General features: G+C 34.6%; 2 protein-coding genes and 1 long non-coding RNA gene across 3 annotated transcripts; 2 read left to right on the forward strand and 1 right to left on the reverse strand.

Moving 5' to 3' along the window:
• Positions 1-2,121: 2,121 nt before the first annotated feature.
• On the reverse strand, positions 2,122-5,858 carry LOC132618793 (uncharacterized). Its single transcript, XR_009574322.1, has 6 exons — positions 5,689-5,858; positions 5,520-5,609; positions 5,321-5,429; positions 4,826-5,229; positions 4,657-4,725; positions 2,122-2,178 (listed from the first exon to the last, which is right to left on the reverse strand). It is a non-coding gene; the product is annotated as an uncharacterized LOC132618793 (long non-coding RNA).
• A 2,080-nt stretch (positions 5,859-7,938) lies between these two features.
• On the forward strand, positions 7,939-9,799 carry LOC132620088 (uncharacterized). The gene is made up of 2 exons (XM_060334802.1): positions 7,939-7,951; positions 9,264-9,799. The coding sequence occupies exons 1-2, from the start codon at positions 7,939-7,941 to the stop codon at positions 9,797-9,799; spliced, it is 549 nt and encodes a 182-aa protein (XP_060190785.1).
• Positions 9,800-15,291: 5,492 nt separating this feature from the next.
• Positions 15,292-15,615, forward strand: LOC132620089 (secreted RxLR effector protein 161-like). The gene has a single exon (XM_060334803.1). The coding sequence runs from the start codon at positions 15,292-15,294 to the stop codon at positions 15,613-15,615; it is 324 nt and encodes a 107-aa protein (XP_060190786.1).
• The last annotated feature ends 7,563 nt before the right edge of the window (positions 15,616-23,178 follow it).

Consider the following 23,178-nt stretch of genomic DNA (forward strand, 5'->3'; position numbering starts at 1 on the left):
GAACTCTTCCTTAAATCTTGATTTGTGATTAAAAAAAATCAAATGAAATCTTGTTATGGATTTTGTTATGATGTTGTTAATAACTGAAATATTGGATCAATTGCAAGATATTGCTCAAGGAAGGGCTAAATTTTCAGTTGCTTTCAAGAAATACATTGAAGTTTATTTCAAGGATTTTTGGCCAAAATATTAGATGAAATTCCATCATATTTATATTGGTTGTGAAATTTTGTTGTGCATGATTTTGATGTGTGGTTGTTCGAAAATTTGTCATCTTACCGGAAATTACACTTTTCCGGCGAAAAGAAAAGAAAAATCTTTTTCCAAGTTCATGTACTGGTCATTAAAATCATTGTTTTAAATCTGATTTAATGTTGGTATAATATGCAAAAACGTTTTTAGACTTTATTCCATTGTAATTGCTATTTATTATATCAGTTACAATCTTTAAAGTTGGTGTTTATGTTCATTATTAATGAACCCAGTGATTGAAACCATTTCAGATTCAAAATACATTCCCTTTAGTTAATTTTTTGTAATAAATGGGTTTAAAGTGTATTTTAATGATTTGACTTGACCAATATTGATAAAATTGAAAGAACTTGAATTTGGGTTTGAATGGGTCAAAGAAAAATCATTTTTTTGGTTTTGACTCTGGTTGGGGTAGAAGAAGGGTTCATCCCCATTCTTCTTAGAAAATCCCACTCTCGCTCACAGGAGAGTGAGATACACGCTACATTTTCCCGAGGTCATTTTAGGCTGAATTTTTGTGCACAGAATCGTCCAAATTTTCTGGATTTTTCCATAATTGTTCATAATTTTTTGAGCTCGGGAAGTATTTATTTCGAATTTATTACTTCTGAAACTTTGGAAAATCACATAAACTAATTTCGGCCATGGAATTTGTTGAAAATTTACTGGAAAATTATATGAGTCATTCTAAATATATGGGAGGCTTTACACGCCTAAAACGGACTCTGACTAATTATTCTCTAATTTTAGAGTATATTAAGGTTCGTTTATGTTGAAATTAGAGGGAAAAAAAACTATTTCATAATTAAATTGTTGTTCAAATTGCGACTTGTGTGGTACATTCACTACAAGAAAGTAGAGATACGACGACATTATATAAATGTCGTATTACGCTTCTTAAATGTCGCAAATTCATTTCCCGACATTTAATTTACATTTGTGTCAAATGTCGTATATTTCAGTGTCGGAAATTTTTCGACATTTAGGCAAATGTCGGTAAGAAATTTACGACATTTTGGAAACGTCACGTAAAATTGCCGACATTTAAACTAATGTTGGTAAAACTTTTGCGACATTTATTTATAACCTTTATTAAATGTCGCATTGGTATTTTTGACATTTTTGTTAAATGTCAATAAAAAATTTATGACATTTATTTATAACCTTTATTAAATGTCGCTTTGCTATTTTTGACATTTTTGTTAAATGTCAATAAAAAATTTATGACATTTATTTATAACCTTTATTAAATGTCGCTTTGCTATTTTTGACATTTTTGTGAAATTGTCAACAAAAAATTTACGACATTTATTTTCAATCTTTGTTAAATGTCGCTTTGCTATTTTGTAAAATTTCCGACATTTAGACTAATGTCGGTATCAAATATTCAAAAGTATTAATAATAATTCACTGTTCAGTTTTCATCATAAAGAAAATATTTATATCAAACAATCATAAAGATCAACCTTTATACACAATGTAACAAAATATTATGAAATAGTAAAAGTCAATCAATTGTATTTCAAAGGACATAGCAAAGAAAGGTCTCCTTGCAAGTTAGACGCTGTCAAATCAAAGGACTTGTTGTTCTATCTCAAATAAAACAAATTCTAACTAAAACATAAAAGCTAAAGTGATTTCAACATGAAACTACGTCAAACTTTCTCTTTAATTCCCTAAACTTCTAGAATAAATTCTGCAACAAGACAAATGGAATTCATCTTTCCACAATTCGAGCATCACTTGCCAATAATTGGTATCACACACTCTTCAAAAGTGCTGCAAAAGAATCACACAGAAAAATAGAATTAAATGCATGTAATAAATGGAAAAAATTTAAAAGTGTTTTACATATTTTTCCAAACTTACCCACTTCTTTTTTTGTGTGTCACCTCCATTATTTGTGGTGTTCTTGATTAAGTTAACCTGCGAAGAAATATTCTCTGGCAAATCAGAAAACACCATCCAAAAATAGACCCATCAATTTTTAAATAGCTAACAAACAAGTGCACATCATCTTTTATTAAAAACTAATGAGAATTAATCATACTTCACTCAAACAATGACAACTTTCCTCAAATCAAACCAAACCAAATCTTAACTGACAAATTGATGGAAAATTTACAGTTCATTCCAGAGTTCGTGATGTTTGAGAATGAGATGGGTGAAATTATAGAGCAACGAATAGACTATGAATGGCAACCAATCCTATGCGAGCATTGTAAGAGTTTTGGCCATAACAAAGAGCAATGTAGGAGATTGCAAAAATGGGAACGAGAAAGGCAAGAGCCCCCAATATGGCCACATAAAGTTGGGAAAGCAGTAGCCGAAATGCAAGGAAGGGACAGGGGTGAAGCACCACTGATTGCACATAGAAAGAACAAACAGCCACAAAAGGAATTCATACCAACAGGGAACTCCTTTGCTCCAATAGAAGACCAAAATGAGGGAAAAGAGGGACACATAGAAAAACAGCAGCAAGTAATAGTAGCAGCGGACAAAAGTAAAGAGCACCAAATCAGGGAGCCATTGCAGGCCAAGCAGCAGGAGGTACACAAGCAGATAACCGACGGGGACAAAACAGGAATGGGTTTAGGTACAGCAGGTGCAGGGAGGGGAGGAGGTACCCCTTCCCCAAATGGATAGCATAGGATTTTGGAACACTAGGGGCCTGAATAGACAATATAAGCAAAGAGAGATGAACCTATTTCTGCATAGAAGTAATGCCGGTCTGTTTGGGCTCCTAGAGACAAAGATTAAGAGAGCAAAAGCTACTCAAGCAGCTCTTAATCTTTGTACTGGATGGGCTTTTAGCTCGAATTTGTCCCATCACCCAGGGGGGGGGATTTGGATGCTGTGGAAACATCTAATATTTAATGTAAACATTCTAAAGACAACGGCTCAACTAATGCACTCTGAAGTGGAGCATAGGGGTACAAGAAACAAGTTTAGTATAACAATTGTGTATGGTTTTAATGACCAGTTGTTACGCAAGGATCTATGGCAATACCTAGAGCAAATTCAGGGCTCAGTACAAGGGGCCTGGGCTGTTATGGGGGACTTTAACTGCGTACTAAAAAAAGATGAAAGAGTGGGACGTCCTGTCACAGCAGCTGAAGTTAGGGATTTTAAAAAATGTGTGGATGTCTGCTCCTTGGTTGAACTGAGGTCATCAAGTGCTTTCTACACCTGGAACAACAAACAAAGGGATGATAAAAGGGTCTATAGTAGAATAGATAGGGTCCTAGTTAATGGAGACTGGCTCACTACACTACCGAGCTCTGAGGTTCACTTTGGGAATGAAGGACTTATGGATCACTGCCCAGCAATGCTAAACTAGGAAGATGGCACCCAAAGAACAAAACCAAGATTCTACTACTTTAATATGTGGAGTCAAGCCTCGGACTTTCAACAAAAAGTAAGGGAGAATTGGACGAAAAGAATTGATGGAACTAAAATGTTCCAGCTGGTGGGCAAACTAAATAGATTGAAAGGTACCCTCCGAAGCATAAACAAGAGACACTTCAATGAGGTGGAAATCAAGGCAGACAAAGCAAAAACAGAGCTGGAGGAATGCCAAACTGCACTGCAGCAGAATCCTACAAATGCAGACTTAATTCGAACAAAGATACAGCTAGCGGCAACATACCACAAATTACATCAAGCAAGGATTCAATTCCTTAAACAGAAAAGTAAGCTCCACTGGCTGACAGAAGGGGATCTAAATACAGTGTTTTACCATAATATGCTAAAAGTAAGAAGGAATAAAAATAGAGTGTTCAACATCAGAGACAGCAGTGGGCTGATTGTCAACATAATTATCCACAACTAGTAAAACTTGTCAAATTCTAACTCTTGCAGAGTACCCATAGTTCATTTTTCTCTAGAGCACACACATAGTAAGGAGATTAAAATAAATTTTTAAAAGAATTAAAAGGAAAAAGGAAATACACTGAGAATTAGCAGGTAATTAGCTTGCTGTAACTAACACTTTGTTTCTTCAATTTATCAGACAAAATCTATATATTCAAGCATGAAGTTGCAAATCATAAACAGAGAGTAAAGAAATATAAAGCAAAGATCTAAAAGTGGTTGTTCAAGATCATATCTATCAGAAACTCATAACCAGTTGCTAACCTCAAAGCCTCATTCGTACAACACGAACATATTGGTAGAAGAGAACATGACAACAAAAAGGGTAAAAAGAACACATAACCCAACTAAAAAAGGCAGAACATCATGAAAAACAGCAAACAAAGATCTTACATAGAACACCCCAACTGAAAGAGTCAACAGAGAATTAGAAGAGCACAACACATACTCTGCTTTAACACGAGATGACAACACCTGGAAAATCACATTCGAAACTTCAATGTTTACTAATTACAATACGTGCGAACGCACCTTTTTTGTTGGAACAACTCATACAGGAGATAATGATTGTTGGCGGTCTTCAACTGAGTTATGGGAAAGCTATCACAAAGCGGAAGATTAGTATAATTAAAAGGAAAAATAAATGGCAAAGTTAATTTAAAGAGGAAAAAAAATGTGTACCGAGCACAAAATTGTTTACCTCTTCATAACTGATTGATTTACTGTTTGAGCCATTCATAAAACCGATACTCTGTACGTATGCTTGCATCTCAGCCTTCACTTTTTCCTTCACCTTTTCATCCATTCTTTCATCCATTTTGCTTCCATATTTTGTTTTGCTTCAGCCAACTTTTTATCCATATCAATTTGGATTGCTACGTTAGCTTTTTGAACTTCTATCTCAACCCTTGCATCAAAATCTCGTTGCTCCAACTGTGATCGTTTATATACTGGGCCATAAACTAAACTTGGAGCTGCTCCTTTTCCTAGAGTTCGAACAATCCCATGAGTGTCTGGTCCCATTACTTGTGAATATATATCATTGCGAGCACTTCCAGGGACATTTAACTCGGGATACACCTCAGCAAGATCATCCATTTGTTTCTTTTTGAAAGAAAGGTAAATTGACGGAAAGTTAATAGAATCTTATAATGGAGTTAAAGTACCTTAATATTTATAAAGAATAAGAATTTACCATAACTTCACCGGCTATGTCATTTACTGGTTGTTTATTCTCTCTAGTGTGAGTTTTTTTTCCACACCTCAATACGAGTTGGCTTTACACCAGTATTCTCTTTTGTCATCTGTTGAATAGTAAGAGATTATCGTAAAATATGCAAGGAATCAAGAATTAATACATAAATTGCAGAAAATAGATAGTGATTATGTCATACATCATCTATAATTTGAGCAAGACTTTTTCTTCCTGATGTGTGTGGCATAGTCAACTTTTTTCGACTTTCTTTGTTTCTCTCGCTCTTTTCCTAGAAAAGATAAACACAATAATATATGAGATAATTGTCAAGGAGAAGCATAAAATGATTATTGATATTAATGGAATACCTTTGCTTCTTTTGAACTCCAATAATGAACTAATGAACGCCACTGATCTTCTGCAACACTCTTTGGACGATGAGCTAAGCGCTCAATATCAGTATTATACGGGTCACAACCATTACTTTTTGCTTCATGCTTCCACTCTTTCCATTTAGATCCAACTGACATCATCAAAATGTGTCTCATATCATCCGTTGCATCAGTATTTTCCTACATATATTTATATATGTAACACACAACTCATTTATACAAGAAAAATATATAAAAATAAAAACATCTTAGTATGTAGGTTTTGCTTATATTAAGAACCTTAATGTCACTCCATATTATGAAAAACTGTTAACTGATACTATAAATAGAATGTGCGAAGGAGATTCATATGAAATTACACAATGTGTGAACGCAATATAAGTACTTCAACAACTCTAAATTTCGTTCCAACGCACAAATCTCTGTAACAATCAGCAGTAATCTCTGTATAATTAGTTCAGATTATTTTAAAATTAGTAAAGATCTAAATTAGAGGAATAGATTCGCCTCAAACACGGCCAAAAGTTTTTTCCAAGCTTTGAAAAAATACCAAGTATTAAAATTGCCAATATTTGGAATTGAAAGGAGGGAACCCTAAAATTTTACCGCCAATTTTCTTTGCCTCAAGGGCAGCGAAAAAGGAATTGAAAGGAGGAAGCCCTAAAATCTTAAGCAAAAAAGAAGTAAAAGGAGGGAAACCCAACAAAATCTTACCGCCAATTTGTTTTTTCTTCCATATATGTCGCTCCATATCTGAAATTCTCCATATTTTTCGGTAGTACAATGTATTAGTGGGCGGACTCAACCAATTTTAACCAAAATGGGACTGATTTTTGAGAAAAGACTGAGCCAAAATCTATAGACCCGTATCTTAGGCTACACTGATATTGGTAATGGGAAGTTTTGTTAACTCTTTGAAATGGGTCTTCGTATGTTTGCTGAATAGGAGTTCTTTTTGTTTTTTAAGGAGTATGATGTGGCACTTTCACATCCTAAGTTTAATTCCTTTTTTTTAATTACTTTTACAAGACTTATTGGATGACTTACATATATATTTATCTTAAATATATTATTTTTATCACATATTTTAGTTCCAACTCTTTGGTTGAATATACAACTAATATTATATGTATTCACTAATTTTGAGTTCTCGTGGTAATTAATAAGAATGGTTTAACAATTAAACAAATGTATAGAAATTTCCAATATTAGTTGTAAATGGGGGTGCGTAGATACCTATTTCCATACCAAAATCAAAAAAATTATATCGCGGTTTTGATATTATGGTATTTGATACGGTATTTGGTATGCAATTAAATTTTTTTGGCATTCGGTATGGTATTTGGTATTTATAAAGAAAATACTAAAATAACGAATATCATACCGAAGTATAGTTACATATATAGTTCATAAAAATTAGTATTATTGTACTAACAAATATATAAACTAGTACTATTACAAAACTAAAATTGTTCAAATTTTGAAACTTTGCCTACTCTAGCTTGATTGAAGTATCTTTTCGTGTAATCGATTTACGTAATAAGGAAATTACGTGTATTTTCTTTTGAATATTTTTACATGTGTGAGTTGTTATAGTACGATATAATTGAGACGTTTCTTAAATAGCAGAACGTCATAATTCTCTACGATATGAATATGTAAGTTGAAGTGGATCAAATGATTACTGATTTACCGTAGTAACGCAAAATACCAAAATCGTATTTAAACCGAACCATACCGAATTAATTTGATATATATGGTAATGGTATAGTATTTTTAGAAATCGAGAATCGAAATTACCGTACTGAAGCTTTAAATATCGTATCATGCCCACCCCTAGTTGTAAATTTCGATTGTCTATAGCTAGTTTTAAAAAGGATGTTCATATGATATACATCCTCACAATATTCTCAATTAGGCTCGTTTTTTGAGTTACTATCAATCTTCATATTTCTACAGATGACTTAAACTTTTATCTTGCCAGAAATTTAGATTATTTGTAATTCAAGGGGCAAATACCTTCAATCTCTAACGTAGGTGCCAAAAAGGAATGAGAATTATATTAGCAAAAAAGAACACAACCTTCGATGCCATAAACAGAATAAAACCATGCATATTGTGGTCCTAATTATATGACTTTGGTACGTATGTCCTTCGAACGTGGATTCACGTAGCTACATCACGCCACCATACGAAGATGGTATATAGAACAAACCTAGATCATTCATGGAGTTTAAAGGTAAATCATTTTGTTTCTCTCCTAACTATATTTAAGATTTCCTACAGATTGACAAAGCAATTAAATTCAAATTTGGTTTGGATAAATCAAATAATGTATGTAGAAAATAATTAAAAATCATAATTAAGTGATGATATATTAAAGAAAAAAATAATTCACACATTTAATTAATTAAAATTGATGTACTCTAACATCTATTTGTCCTCTTTGAAAGATTATTCACAATATTAGTGACTTCTTAATTATCATTCTTGAGATTTAAATAAATTGTTTAGGGTGTAGATTTTAAATAAATTTGTCGTTGAACTTTGCAAATGATCCGTATTGGTCCTTGAACTTTATGGAATGGCCAAAATATAACATAAGATAAACTTTTCTCTAAATTGTATTGTCCGGGGGAAATTTTTGACCTTTTTCCTATAAAGAATGATGGATAATTTTAAAAAAAATAGTTTTCCAACATTAGGTGTAAATGTCGATAATTAGTGACTAATAATATGACATTTAAAACAATTGTCATAATGTATTCGACATTTATATCAAATGTCATTATTTAACGACATTTTCGCCAAATGTCGTTAAAAACAATGACATTTTGCAACAAATGTCATAATATTATTCGACATTTGTATCAAATGTCATTGTTTTAATGACATTTCAGCTAAATGTCGTTAAAAATAATGACATTTTTTAACAAATGTCGTTATTTTAGCGACACTTGGGACTAAATGTCGTTGTTTTAATGACATTTTGCCCCAGATGTCGTTCTTCTTATGACATTTGGCATCAAATGTCGTTCTTTTTACGACATTTGTTCATAAATGTCAAGAAATTCCTTATTTCCCAACATTTATTTGAAATGTCACCAAATAAATGTCGTCGTATCTTTACTTTATTGTAGTGATTTGAGATGTGTACATGAAAGGTAATAATTTTTTAAATAATATTATTTAATTAATTTATGAAGTTATCTACCCAAAGGGGGTAATTTTGTGAGTTAATTAATTCATCATGGAGTAATTTTGGCTGAGATTTGATTGAAAAACAAATCTACCCAAAGGGGTTTATTTTGTTTATATCATTATGTCTCCTGGGAGGTGTGTGACTTAGAAAAGTTTATTTAGCCCAAAGGAGATAAATTTTTCAAAGGTTACTGTATCTCAATTTTCTTATATAAATCACCATGAAAGGGTGTGTGATTAGTTGTGTCTTTTTTTTCTCTACCCAAAGGGGAGTAAATAATTATACAACTACTTGCACATATTTTGGTGAAAATATATTGCCTAAATTAATCAAGTTGCATTTATTTCAGTCTCCTTTACAAAGAACAACAATGTTGCTGAAATTGAAATCCTGACTGGATCCAATTACAAAAAGTGGAAACATGATGTGGACTTTGATTTTGAACTGGTTGAGATGGATATGATTATTATAAAAGATGCACCGACAGAACCAACTGAGGAAAGTAATGACGAAGAGAAAAATGAATATGCTAAATGGGAAAGATTGAACAGGTTGTGCTTAAAGGCCTTAAAGAGGTCCATTGCTGAGCATTTACTGGGGTCTCTACTAGAAACAGATAGCGCCAAGGAATTTTTTGAGACTGTGGGTGAGCATTTTCAAGTTTCTGATAATGCTGAAGCCTCAAGATTGATGGGTGAGCTAAGGAATTTAAAGTATGATGAAACAGTAGGAGTCCATCAGTTTATTTTGAGAATGGTATGTATGCAGAATCAGTTGAAGAACTTAGATGTGACTCTTCCTGATAGTTTCATTGTTCATGAAGCTCTTTTAAAGCTTCCGTCACAATTTAGTCAGATGAGGACAGCTTATAATACAAGTAGCTAGCCATGGACTATTAATGAGCTTATTACTAAATGTGATGCCGAGGAAGCAAAAGTGAAAAGAGAAAAAGTGGCATCTACGAATGAAAAGGTAGAATCTGCTAAAATGGTTTCTCAGGAAAAATCTTCTGGTAACAAGTTCAAAGGAAAGAAAAAGTGGCAAGGTCATAAAAGGACGCAGGCTTTCAAAGGAAATGGTAAAAGTGGAACCTAGCAACAATGGCAATCAAAAAGGTGTTGATGGGAAATGTCATTTTTTGACAAGAAGGGTCACAAAATAGCAGACTGTTTCAAGTTTAAGGCTTACAATAAGAAGCAAAAGGCTGATCAAGGTGAGTTTGCTTATGTTTATTTGGAAGCTAATTTAGCTGATGCACCAAAAGATTCTTGGTGGTTAGATAGTGGTGGTACTATTCATATCAGCACTGTTTTGCAAGGGCTAAGAAATTAGAGGAAGCCAAGTCTAAAGGAAGCAAAAGGAAACATAGTTGCTATTCAGTTGTTGGAGAAGGCTGGTTATGTTATGACTTTTGGTAATAATAAAGCTGAAATATTCTATGACTACAAATGTGTTGGTATTTATCCTTTAGTTGATGATTCATATAAATTGCCTTTGACTCTTAACTCCTCGTTTCATGTTGAGATCGGAAATTTTAAGTGGTCTTTAATTAAAGAGAAGTCTCAAATACTTTGGCATAAACGGTTGGGTCATATTTCTAAGGAACGTATTGATAGATTGGTGAAAACTGATATTCTTCCACCTATAAGTCATGATGATGTTGGGTTATGTGTTGATTGTGTTCGTGGTAAGTTGATTAAGACCAGGACAAAGGGTTCAACTCGAAGTCAAGGTCTTTTAGAGATTGTTCATACAAATATCAGCGGGCCTTATTCTACTACTCTGTGTGGCAACAGATACTTCATCACCATCATTGATTACTATTCTCGCTATTTTTATATTTATTTGATTAAGGAGAAGTCTGATTCTCTTGATGTTTTCAAGACTTTTCGGGCTGAAGTTGAGAAGCAATTGGGAAAAGTTATCAAAATTGTGAGATCTGACCGTGGAGGTGAATATTATGGGAGACATAATGAAACTGGTCAACACTTGGGGCTTTTTGCTAAATATCTTCAAGAAAATGGAATCATTGGTCAAGTTGCTATGCTTGCAGATCCTAAGCAGAATGGTGTGGCGGAAAGACTTAATCGCACTTTGATGGACATGAAAAGAAGTATGATGAGTCGGACCAGTATGCCCGATTTTCTTTGGGGTGAAGCCATAAAAAATGCTGCTTATATTCTAAATCGGGTTGCTAGTAAGGCTGTTCCTAAAACACCATTTGAATTATGGACTGGCAGGGAACCAAGTCTGAATCATTTTCGAGTTTGGGGTTGTCCTACAAAAGTTAAAATCTTTGATCCACTGCAGAAGAAGACTGATCCAAGGATTGTTCATTGTTATTTCATGGGATATCCAGACCATTCAAAAGGCTATAGGTTCTATTTTCCCCTCTCGGGGAACTAGAATTGTTGAATCTCGCACGGCTAAGTTTCTGGAGTTAGACTTTGCTGAAGGAAGTAATTCTCGGTCTAATGAGCTAGGGGGAGCTGTAGCAGTGCTGTCACACCCCAACCTTGGTAAGGCGTGATTGGCACTCGGCACCCTACGGGAACCGAGCGAACCAACTGTAACTCACGTTTTCTGTATCTCGAAAGGCAACATAAGACCAAGGTACCATAAGCCATAGGGGCACAAGCCCTAAAGATAACATACTTACGTCTTCAAACTAATCTCGAGTGCATGTGCCGGTAAGGCTATCCATAATAATGATACAACATAGTACAAGTCGAGATAATTATAAGATATCTAACTGTGCATATCTATCTACGAGCCTCTACAGGAGTACATGACATAAAGTGGCCGGAACAGGGCCCCGCCATACCCATGCAAATGCATATGCAGCCATGCTGACTCACAGGGCAACTCCGAAGCAAGTGGAGCGCCACGACTCTGACTGCTGAGCTAGTATCCTTACTGAAAGATCCGTCAAGTTGTATCTCAAGACCTGCGGGCATGAAACGCAGCGCCCCCGACAAAGGGACGTTAGTACGAGCAATGTACTGAGTATGCAAGGCGGAAAGTGAAACAAAATAGCCATATACTGAAGATGAAAAGAATAAGAATCAACCTGGCATTTCTGAACTACCGATGGAAATCTAGCATATGTATGAATACCTCTTCATCTTCTTGTAGTCTTTACTAGGTCTGTATACCCTACCATAGTCCTGGTTACCTTATCATCAAACGTTATCTGAATATGTGTTGCGGCGTGCAACCCGATCCACATGTGATACATGTCTCTCTCTATACTCTTGCATGCTTAACCATATCTATGTACAGTATTGTGTCTTTATCTTAATAATCATCCAATACTAACTGCCCAACCGATCAGTGGTAACTGCCTGACCGGCTGCAGTCCGGTGGTAATAACTGCCCGTCCGATTATCGCCCGACGGTAGAGCGCAACTGCCCGACTAATCAACGGTAACTGCCCGACCGGCCGTAGCACGGTGGTAACTGCCCGACTGGCTGCAGTCCAGTGGTAAATATATATATATATATATATATATATATATATATATATATATATATATATATATATATATATATATATATATATATATATATATATATATATATATATATATATATATATTTCCGCGGAACGAACGGCCCGATCCATTTATCCCATATATCCCACGTCCGGGACGATATCCAGCTGATCAGGTGGCTATGCGTATATAACGCCTCACCTTTCCCTTTACCCCATATATACATATATATATATATATATATATATATATATATATATATATATATATATATATACATAAGTAGCATGCATGAGGACGATATCCAGCTGATCAGGTGGCTATGCGTATATAACGCCTCACCTTTCCCCTTACCCCATATATATATATATATATATATATATATATATATATATATAACATAAGTAGCATGCATGAGAGCCCAAGGAAAGTTATGTCTCTATCAGAGTGACGTAAGGTCGGTAACCTCCAATTATATTATGGAATAATTATCATGGCTTTGTCTCGCCTTGAAGGAACAATTATTATAAGGTGAGACTATCAATGAAGAATAGCGTTAAGAGAACGTAGAATAAGATCATAAATCTCATAAGGCGTCAATTCATATACTTTGGAATCTTTAAAAATAGTCATCATCCATGAATAAATTGAGAAATCAATAAATAGCTCAACATTCTCATCTTTGGCATCATAGTCATCATGATAAAACGTGTCCATCATTGTTGTCACAAGAGCTTACAAAATCATAAACCTTGTTGTGGAAAAATACGGACATTTTGGAAAACATTTACGGGTTATCGGGAAAGGAATCATGCCTTGGAATCATAAACTTTTAACTTTTGAAAACAAAGGGGTTATGGAAGCATTTATGAAATCGTAACATAGGAATCATGCCTTGAAAGAATGGGACGAGCCTTAACATACCTTTCGGTCTTCTAAGTCACCCAACGTTTATTCTCCCAAGCTCGTATGTCTACATATAAATCATTTATACTATCATTAGACTCATTACCACACACTTGCCTCAAGCATTTAAATGAAACCCCTTTTTGTATCGGCCGAAATTCCAGCATCTCCTCTGTTTATATGCCTAGCCCAAAATTATAATTCAGCAACCAACAACAACAACAACGACAATCACATCATTTTCAACACCAATATGTACCATAAAACATCCCACACGATGTTTCCCAATTTCCACAACCAACCAACTCGCTATACAATTATTTAACGATTTTATCTCCGTAAATAAACCAAAATTAACATTAATAATAGGAGATTCATACCTTATTTTTGTTAAAACAGAGATATCTTCAATATCTACCTTGAATCCACCGCAAAATCATACTAGAATCACATCCATGCATTTATCCGAGCTTCGATTAATACTCCTCGCTTGAAAATTGCTCACTTTGAAAATTGAAAATTGCTCACTTTGAAAATTGCACGCGTTTCTGCTCTATCAGCTGAACTTGTAACGTTCATAATTATCTACTCTGATGTCCTATCGACTAGCGGTTTATTGCGTTGGAAACTAGACTCGACGAACTTCATTTTAGGCTTTTGTTTCACCTTAAAACACTTCATATGCTAAGATATATTCGTCCCCCAAGTTGGACCAAAATTGCTCCTCATATTTTCTTTCAAGTTCCAACAAATTTAATTTCCTTAATTCACTTGCCCTTCAATCCTTTCATAGCTTACTATATGAACTTGAATCCTTATAACCATAAGTTAAACACATATAAGCTCACACACCTCCTGAAAGGTAGCTCGAATCTCAACATACGAAACTACGGGGTGTAACAAGTGCACATATTGCTTCCATGGCGGTAGAAAATGAGAATGTTCAAGAAAATGAGAATGTTCCAGCTGATGAACCACTTTCTGAAGTTTCAGAGATTCCACTCCGAAGATCACAAAGAAATAGGAGGTCCGCCATTTCTAATGATTATCAAGTATATCTTGGTGAAGCTGATTATGATATTGGTCAAGTTGAGGATCCCGTGACTTTTAAACAAGTTGTTAACAGTCATGAATCAGATAAAGGGCTAGATGCCATGAATGATGAAATGAAATCCATGTATGATAATGGTGCTTGGGAAATTGTTGAGTTTCCTCAAGGTAACAAAGCCATCTGTTGTAAATGGGTTTATAAAACAAAGAAAGATAGTCACGGAAATATTGAAAAATTTAAGGCTTGTTTGGTAGCAAAGGGCTTTACTCAAAAAAAGGCATTGATTACAACGAGACTTTTTCCCCCATGTCTACTAAAGATGCTTTCAGAATTATCATGGAACCGGTGGCTCATTTTGACCTCGAGCTCCACCAGATGGATGTCAAGACAACTTTTCTCAATGGAAACTTATCTGAGGAGATTTACATGAAACAGCCCAAAGGTTTCGTTAAAAGTGGAAAGGAGCATCTAGTGTGCAATTTGAAGAAGTCTATTTATGGATCGAAGAAAGCTTCTCGTCAGTGGTATCTCAAGTTTAATAGTGTTGTGTCTTCGTTTGGTTTCGTGGAAAATAAATTTGATGAATGCATCTATCTGAAAATCAGTGGGAGCAGATTCATTTTTCTTGTACTCTACGTGGATGACATTCTGCTCGCTAGTAGTGATCATTGATTGCTATATGAAACCAAACAATTTTTATCAAGAAACTTTGAGATGAAAGATCTTCGGAAGCTTTTTTTGTACTCGGCATAGAGATTCATCGTGATAGATCTCGCAACATTCTTGGGTTGTCTCAGAAGTCCTATATTGATCGGATTCTTTCTAGATTTAATATGCAATCTTACAAGGTTGGAGATGTACCAGTAGCCAAAGGAGACAAATGAAGTAAGGCGCAATGTCCCAAGAATGATTTGGAGAGAAAAACTATGGCAAACATTCCTTATGCTAGTGCAGTAGGCAGTTTGATGTATGCACAGGTGTGTAGGAGACCTGACGTAGCTTTTGCTATGAATGTCCTTGGCAGATACATATCTGATCATGGTCATGACAATTGGGTTGCATCCAAGAAGGTCATGAGATATCTTCAGAAGACTAAACACCATATGTTGATATATCGAAAGGTTGACAGGCTTGAAGTTGTTGGTTATTCAGACGCTGATTTTGGCGGGTGCACAGATGACTATAAATCCACTTCTGGTTACATTTTCGCACTTGCTGGTGCTGCCATATCTTGGAAAAGCGTTAAGTAGACGTTGGTCACATCTTGTACTATGTATGCTGAGTTCGTAGCTTGTTATAGTGCGTCTACGGAAGTTGTTTGGCTTTGAAATTTTATTGGAGAACTCAGAGTTGTTGACTCGATTCAGAGACCCATTGTGATGTATTGTGACAACAGTGCAGCTGTATTCTTTTCCAAAAATAATAAGCTGAGTAGTGGCATCAAACACATGTAGATTAAGTTCTTGACAATCAGGGATTTGGTAAGACAGGTAGACATTGTTATACAGAATATTAGGACAAACGCAATGCTAGCTGATCCACTAACTAAAAGTCTCAGGCCCATTGACTTTAAATGTCATGTAACTAATATGGGTGTTGTAGAGTCTTTTGATTCTTTGAGTTAGTGGGAGTCTGTAATATTCTGTTATCATGAACTTTTATTATATGAAATAAAATGTGCATTACTTTCATATATTGTGTTATGATTAGCATCATTATTGTTCACATTATTGGGTAGTCACATCATGGTATCTTGAGGTGGAATTTGGTTCACCTAAGAGGTAATTCCTATGTGCAATGATTTGCAACATTAGTTGCTCTATATTTTGGATGCATTTCGGTAATACGGTATCTTGAGATGAAATTTGGTTCGTCTAAGAGGGCATCCATTTCTGGTATATGATGCAATTCGGTAATACAGTATCTTGAGGTGAAACTGGTTCGCCCAAAAGGTGCATCATTCGTATGCTTTTATGACATATGGAGGACCGATAAGGTAATAGTGCTTGAGTAGATACATACATATATATATATATATATATATATATATATATATATATATACATATACATATCACACGTGACACTATTCCTTACTACACTGCTAGACCATGATCTTGTTGGCTTAATTGAAAGTATTGTGATTACGCAAGGTCTCGTGTTCCAAAGAATACAAAGATCGCCATAGTCCAGTAGTTAAGATTGAGACTACAAAGGTCAATTAATTTTTATGGACTGTTTTCTAAAATGTGGCCACAAATATTTTCTTCCATCAACCTGGAAAAATCTCTTTTCAAGAGAGTCATTTTGTTTCCTTTTTTAAAAATAAAGTCTTTTTGCTAATGTAGCCCAAGTGGGAGAATGTTAGAAAAATGGGCTTACATTATTTAAAACATTTTCTTTATATTTTAACTATTCCGGGAAAACGTGTGCCCAATTATAGTGTGATAACTGGTATTGAGTCGTGCACTTTATGTGCCTGTGGGTCTAGTAAGGCAGTGAGTGTAGGCTTAATCCAATGAGGCCCATAATGGGTGGGCCCTTTAGAATTTCAATATTGCAACTAGGTCCCCTCCTCTAACCCTATATAAGGCACCTCTTGGCTCTTCGATGTTATCACTTTAGAGATACAATAAAATAGGTGTGAGGTTGTTGTCCCATTGACGCCGCTTTAACGAGAAGGGTAATAGGGAGAAAGACCTAGTCCATTCTGCTGTCAATTATGGCTCAAACGGGTACGCCGTTCTATCCTACTAATCTCTTATAATTTTGTGTTCCATTATCATGTTTGATCTTGGAATTTTCACGTTAAATATCTTACATTAGTAACTTTCCAGTAGATCAATAAGTCATATAATAAGCGGTACGATGGAGACAAGGGAATAATTTAGTGTTCTCCCTGTCCCAATTTATGTGATATACTTTTCTTTTTAGTATATCTAAAAAAGAATGGTATATTTTCTTATTTGGCAATAATTTAACGTTAAACTTTACTTTTTATGCTTAACGAGATGATTTATAATCACACAAACAAATATCTTTGATTTATTTTAGACCACAAAATTCAAAACTCTTCCTTTATTTCTTAAACTCAAAATCCAAACATTTTCATGGGAAAACCTCTTTTCCCTAATGGTCATTGATCAATACAGGGATGGACACTCCTTGTAGGACCAAACAGTTTATGCTGAAACCGTGAAAATCAATTTTTAATAGATAATAAAATCAAACACATCCGAAGACCAAAAAGGGAAATAAGCTGAAATTCCATATGAATTTTGTGTTATCAGTAAATTTTGTATCTACTACCTACACCTATTACATACAAAGGCCAATAAATACACAACTCAGGGTCAAGCATTGTTTGTGTTACTGTTCTTCTCTTCGAGATGAGCATTACAAATGGCTTTGGTATTGTGGGCCCCAACCATAAACTATTCCACATGTCAAGTTAATGGGAAACCTTGGTATTCTAACTATAGGATTAGACAGAGAAAAAACAATAATTCAAACACACAGCTCAAGCAGTCATGTTGACCCTGAGCTGTGTGCTTATTATCCCTGGGACAATAAGCACACAGCTCAGGGTCAAGCATTGTTTGTGTTACTGTTCTTCTGAGATAAGCACTACAAATGGCTTTGATATTGTGGGCCCCAACCATAAGCTATTCCATATGTCAAGTTAATGGGCAACCTTGGTATTCTAACTATAGCATTAGATAGAGTTAGAAAAAAAAAAAGGCTGAATACATAAAGAAGCCCTTAACTTGCCATGATTTTCCCCGTAGACCCCTAAGCTAATCTTTTTTTCCATTGAACACCTATACTACTAAAGAAGTGTATCAATTCAATACTTTTTGATGACATAATCTCCCATAAGAGAGTGAAAAGTCTTGACATTTTTTCTTCAAAAAATTTTTTACTTCTATCTTCTTTACCTCTAATGTGCCGCCAGAGCCGCCACCGTCTCCACCATCATAACATGACAAATGATAAAAACACATCAACACTAATAAAATTGAACACGCTAATTGCCAAAAAACAAAAAAACACACTGGAAAAAGATCCTAATTACACAGACTTAATCAACAGCAGAATCAAATTCAAAGAAATGAACAAGTGTTCATGTCATTAAAGTTCTTGTGTTCAGAGACTTTATTTTCGGTATTTTACTATATTTCTTATCCATTTGGTTATTATTAGCAAAGCCAACAGCTTGTGAAGGTCCAGGGAATTGAAGAATTGACTAATAACAATTATATAGGGAACATATCAGGTGGTATTTAGCCGGAAAACCCCATCGTCTGGGGGAGTTTAATATCTGTTTTTTTTTCACTTCTGTCCGTTTTTCTTCTTCTTGATTTTTCTGGGTTGGAGTACTATCCCAGGATATGTCTGCCGACTTCACAAAGCTCTTCGATAAACTATCGAAAGACACATTTGTTTCCCTTTTTTTCCTGTTCTTAGTAGTCGAATTCCGACCATCCCCCCCAAAAAGAACTCGGAGCCTAAAGAGAAGAGAGTTCAGTCTACAAGAAGCTGGCAGAGCTTTAGCCATTGGGCCACATCCATCTATCCTAAACAGTAAGTCTTTTCTTGTTCGTTCTTCGAATGACGCTAGTGGAGACTAATTCCTTTCGGCTAATGAAGATACCACTCCGATGAAATCTTCTCGAGAGACAAGAGTTTTACCGGCAAGATGATATTTGACAGAGAAAGAAAAAATATGAGAAGAGATCTAAGAAGAAGCGTACACGTGCAAACGCAACTTTCGACCCATTTATTTTTTAAATTCTATTCGCCGGAAAATTAAGCTTGCTGACGTTAATATGGTGGCTGTCCGTTCCTTGTTTTGACGGTGAAGTGGAACGAACATGATGGAGACGGGTTATTATTTCTTCGTAAAACTTACATAAATAGCTACCTTTTAGTAGTTTGTAACAAGAAATAGCTATAAAATTGTTATTTACTAAGCGTAGCTGATTTTTCACATAAAATGCGTGTATTTCATTTTTTTGAAATATAGTGAAATACAAGAAATGCACGACACTGGTGAGTAAAATTAGGTCGTATTTATGGAAAAGATTTTTTTTTTTTTAAATTCAGGGATTCAGTTTAAATCTTTCCATTAATCTCGCGTAACGAATGTTCTTCCATAACAACCTACGTATCTCTCTCCACTTTTATCACAATCAAAAGTTTTTGAATTCAAAAAATACTAAAGATCTAAAAACTTCCAACTACAGAAGAATGTCTTTGAGCTCTTTTTTCTACATTCGAATTCTTTCAAAAGCAAGTTGAAATACACACAATAAGATACAAACGAGTGTATATATGGAATTTTAGTGAAGATCAGATTTGTATTTCAGATTCTACAAAAGGTATGTTTCAAATTTTTAATGTTTTGTGTGAGATTGTTTTTTTATTCAATTTTCTGTGATTGGAACGATGTTTTTTTTTCCAATGCAGTAACTGTTCTTCTAGTTTTGTTGAATTATCAAAACGAAACATGTCAAGCAAAACAACAGTGATCACACACTCCGATTTTTGGAATGAACATAATTGCTTTGTTAATTACAAACTAGACGCAGTTGTGTTCAAAGATTATTGTTCATACGATGATTTGGTTGAAACTATAGCAATTCAGTTAGGTGTTGATATTAGCAGGAAAACGATATCAATAAAATATGCTGTTGAAAGAGACAATATGCCAATGGAAATACGCAACAATATGGGAGTAAGGGTGTATGTTGAACTTAAGAGAGAAAACAAGGGATTTGAAGCATATCCGTTGTGCGTTAGCATAACTAATAATGATCTTGAGAATTTTGTGTCCGGCGAATCTGCAGTTGGAGACGATATGTTTCAACTTGAATTTAATGATTATATGCATGCTATGGACGTAGTTGATTCAAATGATTTGGATGCGTCGGATTGTGCTAAGGCTGTTGTTTTATTTGAAAACAATGATAACTTGATAATTTCGAACAAGGAACATAAGGATGTTTTTGTGGATCAAATCTACAAAGATAAGGACACTCTGAAGAATGTTATGGCGAATTATGCAATTCGCAAAAGATTCAATTTCAGGACAGAGAGGTCGAATACCATAAGGTATGTTAGTCCGAAAAACTATGAAATACATTGAAATATACTATGAAATACATTGAAATACTGTGACATAAACTGTTGTAGTGACATTATATTTCAGTTGGATTTAATTAAATACATTGAAATGCGCGCTGTTTGTATTATTTAATTCCATTATGTAACCATTTCAGTATATAAAGTCAATGTATTTAGGATCTTGTATGTGTTTGAAACTTCAATCTGATTGTTCTTTTTTTTTTATATTGGTTTATGTAGTTACACTTTGGTATGCTGTTCAACTGATTGTCATTGGAAATTCAGAGCTTCAAGTATTGCGAACTCTGAAATGTTCAAAGTGAGATCTTTTCATGACGAACATACGTGTCCATTGAAGGACAAAGTGTATTCCCAAAGGAAAGCAACAAGTTGGTTGATTGGGGCGTCAATTGTTAAGCCAAAAATAGTAAATCACAAGAGGAAATATACACTTGGTGATATAGTAGACGACGTAAAAAATGAGTATGGCATTGATGTTTCTTATATGACGGCCTGAAGGGCTAGAGAAAAGGCAATGAATGAATTAAGAGGGGAACCAATAGAATCATACAAGAAGTTACCGGGATATGTGTACATATTGGATAAAACATACCCTGGATCACATGTGAGAATGCACAAATCACAACAAAATGAGTTCTTGTATTTGTTTATAGCACTTAAAGCGTTCATAAAAGGCTTCGAGTGTTGTAGACCAATAGTTGTAGTAGATGGTTCCCACCTTAAAACTACATATAACGGTACTTTTGTATCAGCCAGCACGTTGGATGGTGCAGGTAGGTGCCAACATGTTTAAATACATTTTTTTTCTGCTTTTGGTATATTTCGTTGTATTTCATTCTAGTTCAGTGTATTTCCAATATGATTTATGCTATATTTCACTGTAAAAATACACAAAACATGTTTGTGCAGGTAATATTCTACCATTGGCATATGGTGTGATAGATTCAGAGAACGATAAGTCTTGGACCTGGTTCTTTGAGTAGTTCAAACAAGCTTATGGGAATAGGGATAACATATGTGTTGTATCAGACAGACATGAGAGCATCATTAAGGCGGTGTCTAGAGTATATCCAACTGTGCCACATTTTGCGTGCATATGGCATTTATGGAAAAATGTGACCACGAAATACAAGTCGAATGGTGAAGTATTGAGTCCTGTATTCTATGCACTTGCAAAAGCATACACACATACTGAGTTTGATAAGCTGATGGAGAATATTGACAAGGTTGATTTTCGGGTAAAAGAGTACTTGGAGGATGCTGGAAGGGAAAAGTGGGCTCGACTGTATTCACCCGTTAACAGAGGATGGACAATGACCTCAAATATATCCGAATGTATTAATGGAAAATTGGTAGCAGCAAGAGAGTTTCCTGTTTTCGATTTTCTTGAAGAAGTGAGGAAGATGTTTGGGAGATGGAATTGCACTAATAGGAGGAACGGTACATACACATTCACAACACTTGTAAAAGCATTCCAGCAATTATTATCAATAAACGAATATAAATCTCTACGTATGACGGTATGTTACTATTTATTTTGTTGAAGTCTGCCTACATATATTTCAATATATTTCAGTATATTTTAGAAGGTACTTTAAGTAATTCTGTTAGGATTGTATATTTCCATGTATTTCATATTAAGTAATTTTGTTTGGATTGTATATTTCCATGACGGTATGTTACTATTTATTTTGTTGAAGTCTGCCTACATATATTTCAATATATTTCTGTATATTTTAGAAGGTACTTAAGTAATTCTATTTGGATTGTATATTTCCATGCATTTCATATTACTTATCGTTGTTAATATTCAATGTATTCTGGTCTGACACATTTCTTCTTGATTAGGTTGAACCATCAACTGAATATGTGTATACTGTAAATTATGAGGCAAGGCGTTTCATAATTGATCTTAAAAAGAAAACATGCAGTTGTCGGATGTTCCAAATGGATGAGATACCATGTCCACATGCATGGGCTGTATTGAAGAGTAAAAGTCTTATGCCTGATGAATATTGCTCAGACCTATTCAAACCAAAGACAGTGATTAAGACGTATGATGTGCCTGTGGATCCTCTGCCTGACGAGAGTGAGTGGAATATTCCCAAACACATATGCGATGAAGTTGTTTTGCCACCAAGATACAAGAGACCCCTGGGAAGGCCAAAGAAGAAGCGAGATAAACCATTAATGGAGACGATGATTGGTAAACGTAGGAATGCTTGCAGTACGTGTGGACGTCTTGGTCACAATAGACGTTCTTGTTCTAATGAGCCACGTAAGAAGTAGATGTTTAGATTGTAATTGTTTTTTTTTAAAAAAAAAAAAACTTATCCCCAAAAATATTAAATAAAGAAATTTTTGGTTCATCGTTGTATTCTGTATTTTTTGTCCTTCATTTTCATAATAATATTGCATACAATTCGGTGTTAACAGACGTTAAAATGAATAAATACATATCAACTTAGAACAATACAATGAAGTATGAGTGAAATGTTTAAGAAATATTAAGTTGCATTAGGCCTATTTACACAGGAATACAATGAAATATATCAGAAATTGTTTCATAAAAAATGCAGAGTGGGTATTTACATTGGAATACATTGAAAAACACCACAAAGTTGTTTTCATTAAAACAATAAATATAAATATGAGAGGCTGAATCAA

The sequence above is a fragment of the Lycium barbarum genome, chromosome 11 (genome assembly GCF_019175385.1).
Source record: "Lycium barbarum isolate Lr01 chromosome 11, ASM1917538v2, whole genome shotgun sequence".
Classification (NCBI taxonomy): domain Eukaryota; kingdom Viridiplantae; phylum Streptophyta; class Magnoliopsida; order Solanales; family Solanaceae; genus Lycium; species Lycium barbarum.

Excerpts from the sequence above, each read along its gene's own strand:
- LOC132620089 (XM_060334803.1), top strand. The coding sequence starts at position 15,292 with ATGGCAAACATTCCTTATGCTAGTGCAGTAGGCAGTTTGATGTATGCA.